Source organism: Leuciscus leuciscus (assembly GCF_965113295.1).
Source record: "Leuciscus leuciscus genome assembly, chromosome: 20".
NCBI lineage: Eukaryota > Metazoa > Chordata > Actinopteri > Cypriniformes > Leuciscidae > Leuciscus > Leuciscus leuciscus.
In genome coordinates this window covers 6,096,305-6,106,573 of record NC_138744.1, presented here as the reverse complement: position 1 = coordinate 6,106,573, position 10,269 = coordinate 6,096,305, and the positions used below count along the sequence as shown (strand labels likewise).

Here is a 10,269-nt window from a genome sequence, read left to right as displayed (position 1 = left end):
TTACATATATCGGGGCTTGGCAAATCCCGCCCTTGTTGAGATTGACAGGTTGTTTCATCCGTTCACTCTCACACGACCGGCTTTTTTCTTAGCCAATAACATCGTCGGAACGACGCTGGAACATGAATATTAATGAGAAAGGGAGGGGCTAATTGGCTAGTGGGTGGTCTACAAATAAATCCATTAGGGAAGAGAAAGAGCTCGCGGTGACTCGGTGAGGATGAGCATGATGATTTGAAAGAAGTATTATAGTGTTATTATTAGGCCTAATGGGAAAACAAAAAGGAATGTCTTGGTAAAACTATCCAACCTCTCAACAGCCTGAGTAGGGATTGGTTGTTCAGCAGGGGTAAGCCTTTACAGACCCTTGACCCCCACCCTGACTCCCAGCCACACCATAGTGAGTTTATAATAAAACCTTTTTTAAACATTATTGCATAATGCTAATGAAATCATAATTCAAATTTCATTGGTAGTTGTCCCCCTGCTTGACTGGGTTGTTTTACAACAATAGATTGGATGACAAATAACATGTAGCCTATTGTAAGGAACATATTTATTTACATAAAGAGTTCAAACTCAGGATTTCACAAACATTTTTTTAAGCCAATGACCCATCTGTTATACACAAACTGTTTCAAGACCCAAAATGTATAATTCATTGTAGTTTTTACAGTAGCCTACTAATAGTCAGTATTTTTCTGTTGAATCATCCTTCAGTTTCGTTTAGATCCTTCATCTGATCCTTCATTTTTAATGCCTACTGGAGGTCCGTCATATTGCACATCACAGCTGTAACTGGTCACTTTTGTTTTTTTGTCAAAAATGTTCATTTAAACTGTGCTGTGTTGTGGCAAATGAGGACTGAAACAATACAAAGCATTTGTATTAAAACTTTTTTTTCATTTTATTTATTTTTATTGATGGAGTTATACAGTTAAGGTGGACAAAGATTACATAAATTTGTTTTATTTAAAAATTAACAAAAAAACAACAATGAAAGACTATGTCTTAATACTAATACCATTGATGATGAAAAATACTTCTTTATTATTATTATTATTATTATTATTATTATTGCAATAACAATATGACAATACAGAGTCATACAAAACACTGTATCAAAAATCAAGTATCCTTTTCAACAAACGAGATGTCTTAACAGCTATACGTCAGAGAGTCAGAGTCAGAGAGTCGTACAAGATGAAAAATACTTCATTTGTGTTACTGTGGCATTAATGACAATCAGTAACAACACATTTTTGCATTTTATATAAAACAGGAAAAAAAAATTCACATTATGACCGATATTGTATAGATTCATTTTTATTTAATGTTTTTTTTATTGATTTTTTTCTTATTGTTTTGCTTTATTAAACCAGTTACTTCAGGTAATTGGAACCAAGCAGAGATTGCAATATTTATTACTCGAAAATGTCTATCTTTGTACAGGGATGCCCCCTTGTGGTTCATAACTTCTCTGCATGTATTATCCTTTGATGTGGGCTACAGTAAATGGATAGAGGCCTAAATTAGACTCTAAACATAATGTCACATGACTTTATTTGGTGTTTCTGTTCCAGCATTTAACTATTTAAATATAATGATTAACATAATACAAATAAAGGCAGTTTCCTGTACTGTGTTACAGTACTGTACTGTACTGTACTACAAAATGTACTCTGTACATTTTAACAAATCAAAAACTATCATGGTGATCAGTTATTGCATTGCTCTTACACATCTTGATCTTAGAAAACTCTCTTATTTACATTCTGTCATTGAAGCTGAGTCCAAAATCCTTGTGTCAGAAGTGGGATTTGAACCCACGACTCCATCCGGAGAACAGAATGCTCAACAACAACTTGTTGAGTCTGACGCCTTAGACCGCTCGGCCATTCTGACAACACGGTGAATCAGCGATTAACTCAAACATGATTATAATTACTTCCTGGACTGCAAAGTGTGCCATGCTAATTTCTCTTTTGATTCTCTAAATGCCTCAAGATCAACCAGTCTTCTTTCTTTCTTTTTTTTTACTTCCAAAATGTAGGATATTTGTTCTTATGTTATAACATCCTATCTACAGTATATAACCTGAAATCACTCAGTGTTTACATCTTGAAACAGTGTAAGAGAACCATTCTCTTCATATTTTGTGGAGGTGGAGTCTTGAGACTTCTTACTAAGAAAATCAAAAACAAAATGAAAATGGCTCAAGACAAACACACCGTCAACATCAGTAATGACTAATTTCCTACGTATTAAGTACCATTTCTTCATATACTACTAATATGAGTGGATTCTAAGTTGGGAGCTGAAATATTGTTACTTAGTGTGAGTATTCTGCACTTCTGTTGTCTGTCTCTATGTTTGTGGGTTAAAGCTAGAATAGAATAGCAACTATCACATATCAATCCTCTTTATTTGCTTATTGTGCTCTTACGTTGGTTTTTGCACGAGCATATCATGTACAGATAGTTGTTTTGTAAGTTCTAGCAGATTTTATGGTGTGACATGCAGGATCAGGTGAACATGCTCCTTCCCAACTTTGTTTTGGACCACCAGAAAATAGTGAAATCCCCTGTGCCGTTATCTTAATTTGTACTTTTAAGTCGCATTGGGGAAAAAACAAAGCTAAATCTAAACCGACTGTCCTCGCCAGATTAGCTTCTCATGTGTCATCTCAGCAACTCTTCCAGTTAATCCAGATTTTCCGCTCAGGGAATGTTCACAGTGACATTTGGTTCCTCTTCACTTTGGTTTCACTTTGACTGACAGTAAAGAGAAAACAAATGCTTTTTATTTCTGTATAGGCTTAATAAACTGGAACCAATTTTAGAGTACATTCCCATCAATTCCCATCCCAACACATATCTCTCTCAGTGTGTTTAAAGATGCCTAGACGTGATGATGTGACCAGCATTTTGCAGCAGCCAGCGTCACTATTTGACCAGCGTGTGGTGTCTAAATTCATGACGATCAGGCCAAAGTTCCTGGGGGTAAAAGACTTTAATTGTTTTATTTCTGCAACATGCTAATTTTGATTTGGGGGAAATGAGGAAACAGAAGCTGTCTTGTTTTATATCTTCCAGGTTTTGGAAATAACAATAGGTATAGGGATGATTGTCTTAACAATCTGTACAGGATTTTTGTATCTCCTCTGGTCATGTCTAATTGTAAGTATTTTATTTCAACACCAGGACAACATTGTGCAATGAACAAATACTCAATAATGTTCATTTTCTTCACTGTAGTCAGTTTTAACCGGAGCTGTGACAGTATCAGCTGCATGCAAACGTAACGCATTCAGGGTTAGTCTCAATATTTTACATTTCACAGTGTTTATTTAAAGTATAGTACTAGAGTACAATGCATTATGTTTTAAACATTTTCGTCTTTTTCCCATTTCAGGTCAGAATCTCACAATTTCTAAACTGTTTCAATGCCATAGCATCTGTTCTCTCCATCCCACTTCACTGTCTTGACAGTGATGTAAGTGTGTGTATTAGACGTCTTGCTTTGAATCTCACAAATGTAAAATATATCTGCCAAACTTATATCAAAAGTGCTCATATTAGTGTGATCAACTATAGAAGTGGTTTCTACTTTAACCTATTTAATAAGCTCTTCAATAATCTGTAAGTCATGATGTGCCATTTCTGACCATTTCTTCAAGACAAATGTATATTTATGACTAATATAAAATGTTTATAATCATATTGTCTATACTCACTCAGGGTGTGACTCTTATTCTCTTGGTTGTCTGTGATGTTCTGGTCTTCATCATCTCTGTTATCGTTACCTCATCTTCTTGTGATTGCTGCAGGATGAAGGTAAAACTCTTTAAGATGAGGTTCAAAAATTCTTATCTTTAATAATTTTTTAAAATGTACAAATTGAAAACAAAATTTAATTCTGACACGGTTTACTCGCCATCATGCCGTTCCATACCCATATAGTAGGCGTTTTTCTTCTTCTGTAGAACACAAAAGGTGAAATTATATAGAACATCCTTCAATATAATGAAGATTAATGAGAATGGGAATTTCATTCTGCAAAATTAAAAAAAAAAAGCATTAAAAAAAATTAAAACATATGTCCATTCTAGTTATTTTTATTCTAAGACTTATAATAATGATAGCTTTGTGTGAGGAATTAAACTTTTTACTGAATCCCAGCCTTAGCTCTTCTTTTAAACAAATCACAAAATTAGCCTGACCGAAAGAACATTTGTTTAATGATGGTTCTCTAAAGCAACTGAATCAGCCAACAATGATATTGTTACACATTTGATTTCTCATCATTATGTGTATTTAACTGCTTTGACAGAAACAAGTGACTTCGTTTTCATATCCATTCTGATTGGTTAATTAATTCATTAGACATTAGATTAACAGCTGCCACTAGGTGTCACCACATCCCATTTAGACGCAATAATGATGTTCTTTCTGTTGTGTTCTCTCAGTCAAGACATGTTGCAGTCAGTTACATAAACAGAGATGAGCCTTACATGATTGACAACAATATTGTGCTTCGGGGCCAACGAGACCCTTTTGCACCTCCAAAAAACTACGTTCCAAGTCCTTCAGCATCTCCAGCATACCACAACCCAAGTCCTTCTGCGCCTCCACCAGATTATGATACAGTCCCATCTGCACCTCCACTAAGTTACGATGAACCTCCACCAAGCTACAATCAAGTCCTTCTGCACCTCCAGTGAACTATAATCCAGGTCATTTTGACGTTCCATCAAACTAATAGGAAATCAAGGGGCAATTTCTAGTCTGTTGATGAAATAGTTGCTTGGAGCTCCTTATTCACTTTCCTGGATATAATTAAAAAATTCAACCACAAGTCTCATGCTAACACGTTTAAAGGCCCACTGAAGTGGCTTGAAACAATGTTGACGTAATTTCCCCTGAAACAGGAAGACAGGGCGACACATATCGAACATCTCCTCCCCTTTTTAAAAATAGTCAATAGCGTTTCGTTTATATCACAGCTCGGCCAGAGCCCTTATATCCCTCTTATATCACTGCTGTCTTGATGGTTATACTACAACACTTATTTGGGAAAAATATATTTTTGCATAATAATTGTTATGATTTTTATTTATGAAAATTATTCAATAGCTTCACTGTAATTCACTGCATTGATGCCAAATTCTGTTCACACATCACTACTGTCCTGTTAGTTATACTACAACACTTATTTTGGAAAAATATATTTTTGTAAAATGTTTATGATTATTTGTATTATGAAAAAAAAATCAATAACTTCACTGTAATACACTGCATTGTTGCCAAATTCAGTTCACACATCACTGCTGTCTTGATGGTTATACTACAACACTTATTTTGGAAAAATATATTTTTGCATAATTCTTATGATTTTATTCATGAAAAATAGTCAATAGCTTCACTGTAATTCACCGCATTGATGCCAAATTCAGTTCACACATCACTGCTGTCCTGTTGGTTATACTACAAATATATAACTCAAGGATTAAACTCATCAAATATGCCAAATATGAAATTTCTTCAGCCTCTTTGGACTGCAATGGTCCTTGTGGTCTGTGATATTCTGATCTGTATCCAATTGTCACTTCGACCGCCTGCGATAAATGCTGCTACTGCTGCAGACGATTAACACATTTTCATCTTGTCAAATGAGATAATGTGGATGTGAAATAAATGTATTCTATCCTCGATCTCGATCCTTTAGCTAAGACTGGCTCGCACTCGCAGGCAAGACAACGTTTGGCGTTCTGACAGGAACAGACCTATAGCGTGATTGTCCAGAATACTGTGATTGTCCCTGACTCTGATGCACTGCCAACAGTTTTCAGTCCAGTCCGATATGCACTGCCATCAGAACACGGTCAAGCCAGACTGAAATATTATGAGGAGCCTTAAGAAATGATGGTTTGTGTAAACTAAAACCCTGATCAAATGATGTTTGTCATTAGAAAAATATCTTTAAGCTCAACTGAAGATCTAAAATAGGAAATTGTGTGTTACTGCAATATGAACTGTATTCACAGGCCTCTATATCTTCTGTCCCAGAACATGAGGACTGAAGGACAGAAGATGATTGAGATCTCAGCCTAAAGATGAAATTAAAATAATTACTTTGTTTTTTTATATTGAATTATCAGATGATTGTTTAACTAAAGAATTAAAGAATATTTTCATGAACTGTCATTTGCAATACTGCTAAATTTATTACAGCAAACTTATTACTTATTCAATCCACCTGAACCAAGCTGACATTAAGTAGTCAAGGGCACAATAGTGTTATTTCGTGGATCAGCTCTTGGTGGGTTTGAACCTACAGTCATACCGTTTTAACCACTGGACTAACAGCACATTTTGACAAATGCTTTTTATCCAGAGCTTTTACACTATTATATCTGTAGCCCTGGTTTTATGTGTTTTCACAAAGGCTCAGTGATGTTAGAGCAACTCTGCAGCCTGGCTCCTCGACCTGCAAATATATACTGTATTTCTATAAAAACCATATTCTCAGTGAACCGATCTGGGAGAATGAACAAAGTTAAAATTCGCTGCCAGTTCCATCCAAATTTTAAAATATATATACTTTTTTTTTTATCTTATCATAAATCACTGATGATGATGACAACATTTATAATAAACTCAACACAATCACATTTTGTTAAGATCTTAGATTTGGTTCACAATATTTTTGCTCTAAATCTAATTACTGTTATGTTTAAAAGCTAAATATTCCATAAAATAAGAATGTGCAGGCATGTGCAGTATCTATATACTCCAGCAGAGGGAGTATTAAAGTGCCCCTATTATGCTATTTTAAAGTTTCCTAATGTTGTTTTGGAGTCTCCTAAAACAGGTTTACATGCATCAAAGGTCAAAAAACTGTTTCATTTTCTCATAGAATACATTTGCACATCACCACATTTTCAACGATTCTCAAACGACTCGTCAGATGAATCAATCTCTCTTAATCCCTCCTTTCCGCGAGCTACTCTGCTCTGATTGGCCAGACAGCTCAGTCTGTTGTGATTGGTCTACCGCGTAATGCCCATTGCCATAACAATGTCAGCTCTGCTTGTCCTGAGGCTTCCTTCCTACACTGTAAACTAAACACAGTAACGAATAATGACGTTGATTTTTGCCATATCAATCCGAGCGCGAGTCCGATGATGAAACACTAGAAGAACTAGTTATTCAACCCGAACCTCCATCGCAAGGACGACTCGAGCAGGACGTTTCTCAGTGATAAGCTTCTCAGTTTGAGGAACATTATGAGATGTTACAACTGTAATTCCTCACCGTCAGCATTAACAAGTGCATGTCCATCAAACCGATTATTTTACTTGTACTTATTTATTTACCAAGTATTTTTCTAATTTATTAAAATTTTAAAAGTGGAAACTGTATCAGTAACAGTGCATACATTAGCCGAGCTCTAGCGTGAATGACTGATGTAACATATTAACGTGTGTAAAACAAATCTGGCTCCATGCTTCATCTTTCCTCAAAGTAGTGAGAACGACACACAATCTGCATTAATTGACACAGTTTAAGGTAATAGTGGTCCACAAACTGATTAGCAGAAGTATTTCAGTAAGACAGTAATAATGTGAGTTATTAGACAGTTAGGAAGAGACCTACACAATATAAAACTCAAAACTAAGTATTTTAAACACCATCTTTCAAGAGCAAGCGTTTTCCGAATCCTACATTGAACTCAGAGATTTGAGAAGCAGTCTTCAGTAAAATAGAGGGAACATATACTGCTGTAGTATCATGGTAAAGATGAATTTGAACCACTGATTCTTCACATGCTCGTCCTTGGGCAGTGGGAAAAAAAACTGTCTTTACCTTCACATTGTAGAACACAGCATCTTCTCGACATGATGCTATCCAGTATCCACAGGAATCAGCTGTTGGTTTGAGGTTCAAGTTTTCCCTAGTGTCTGCGCGATAAGTGGGCGGGCAATATGCTAATGTTTCGTCTTGATGTCACAACCAGAGCCGTTGAAAATTTACGAAACGGCTTATGACTCGTTTGAAAAACGATTCATTTCATTGACTCAGAGTCGACTCTTACTTTTGAAAAAATAATAACTTTATATACGGTGCATTTTCAGATTTAAAACTTTGCAGGATGTTTTCATTCACTTAGATATGTTACACACTACATGAAAGGTCATTTTCAAAAATCCATAATAGGGACACTTTAAATAAACAAGAACGCATCACTTTGTGTATGAACCGAACGTTTAAACGGCCTTGTTTGTGCTGAAGTGTGTTTTAACTTGTAAAGGACTTGTAAACCCACCCTTCAGAAGGAGCATGTTCATCTAATCCTGTCAGTCACAACGTAAGGGTATTTAAAAAGACGCCTACCTCACCTCAATTCTGTATGTAATTATACTTCCACCACTCCAACGCAACCGTTGTTTATATTAACAGCTTAAAATAGTCCAGGGGGAAGGACTGTCACTTTCAACGAGTAGGCTGAAATACTTTTTGTCTCCAGACTCTTTTTTTAAAGAACTGGTGACACGAATGTAGCTGCGATTGACATATCTTTAATAAACTAACTAGCATGAAACGTAGCAAGTTTTAAACATCAAGTGTCTGCACCACTGATCTATATAATGACATTTGTCATATATCAATGTCATTATATAGATCAGTGGTCTGCAACAGATCTGCACACCACTGGAAATGTAAGAAAAGGGCCCTTCCTTTTTTGCTGCATTCGTCAAGTTCAACCATTCTTCAACCATTCAATCCTGTTTCCCTATACTGTATATTAGCAAGAAGATGGTATTTAAATTCAGAATTTAGTTTGAACCCATTCAGGTAATGATGAATATTTTAAAGGTTGCACACCTAGTTTTACTGACTTTGTTGAGTGTCATTTAAAGCTTGAGTTCTGTTTCGGATTTGAGCTCTCCATCAACAGCAAGCCGGCTATATTTGTCCTAATACCTTTCATGGATTAAACTCATGAAATAAGCCAAATATAAACACACTACAAAATAGTCTTTCTGTACCATGTTCCAGTTTTCTGAACAAACATTGCTTTTTTTGAGCTTTGCTTTTTGAACCTTACCCAAAGTGGCTTGGTGGTGGAGACATTTTCCTGTTAGCTGATGTTTTGATGTCTGAGTTCAGTGGCTCTGTGATCTGTACTTTGTATCATGGTGTCTCACAGCTAGGAGTGTGTGTGTGTGTGTGTGTGTGTGTGTGTGTGTGTGTGTGTGTGTGTGTGTGTGTGTGTGTGTGTGTGTGTGTGTGTGTGTGTGTGTGTGTGTGTGTGTGTGTGTGTGTGTGTGTGTGTGTGTGTGTGTGTGTGTGTGTGTTTTCAGGACAACTGTTCTCAGGCGTTGCTGACACTGCTGTGTGTTTAACAAACAGAAGAGATGAGACTGCCAGAGGTTCTGAAATTGGATGAGAAGAGCAATTCCTCTGGGATGAAGGTCACTCCACCGGGATGAAGGTCACTCCTCCTATGACTGTCTGTTTATGGAACATGCCCAGAGTCTGGAATGATCTGCTTGGTTTCATTTCCTTTCATTCATCTATCTTTGTTTCTATTTCACTAACCACTCTTAAGCATTCATTCATTGTACAAGAGTCAAGACAGTTGTTCTCAACCAGTTTTGCATTATAATGCAATCCAAATCAGTACCAAAACTGTTTGTTCAGCAAAACATTCAAGTTTACTAATATTACAATGAGCTACATTTCTGTCAGGACCATTTCCATCAAAGATAATTGACAATTAGCATCAGTGTTGTGTACTTAAAAAAAAAGTAATTAATTACTATAGCTACTAATTACATCTTCAACAGTGTGTCTGACTAACGAAACCTGCCAGAACTGATACTATGCACTTGATAGGCACAACAATTAACGTTGTTTACATAGGCCATGTTTATAACTGGTATTAAGAAGCGTTTTCGTCAATCTAATCACTAGAGGGCAACACAAACAGGTACTTAAATGTTTTGAGCTTGTCCAAGGAGTTTTCCACTTTCAGAGGTAGTTGAAAACCTTTGACTGAATTAGTGAATGGTGTAGACAGTCATGTGGTGGAATGTGTTCGAACAGCCACAAAAGACCGCCTACTGACCTAATGCATAAACTTTATAAGAAGCGTGCTAGACAAATCGGACTTGTCGGCTGAGGACCTAATTTTGGTTTGAAAACGAAAAACGTACCAAGCACAATGTTCTGTCACCATTCCAGATTTCTAACACTCACTCAC

At 36.2% G+C, this 10,269-nt stretch overlaps 1 protein-coding gene across 1 annotated transcript; it reads left to right on the top strand.

Annotated features, from left to right (window-relative positions):
• Positions 1 to 2,019: 2,019 nt before the first annotated feature.
• LOC309483199 (uncharacterized protein) lies at positions 2,020 to 4,723 on the top strand (the record flags this gene model as incomplete). Its single annotated transcript, XM_082148858.1, has 7 exons — positions 2,020 to 2,337; positions 2,887 to 3,002; positions 3,096 to 3,179; positions 3,258 to 3,314; positions 3,415 to 3,495; positions 3,741 to 3,836; positions 4,469 to 4,723. Exons 2-7 carry the CDS (start codon positions 2,898 to 2,900, stop codon positions 4,721 to 4,723), a joined length of 678 nt encoding a protein of 225 aa, XP_082004984.1. The 5' UTR covers positions 2,020 to 2,337; positions 2,887 to 2,897.
• Between the last annotated feature and the right edge of the window lie 5,546 nt (positions 4,724 to 10,269).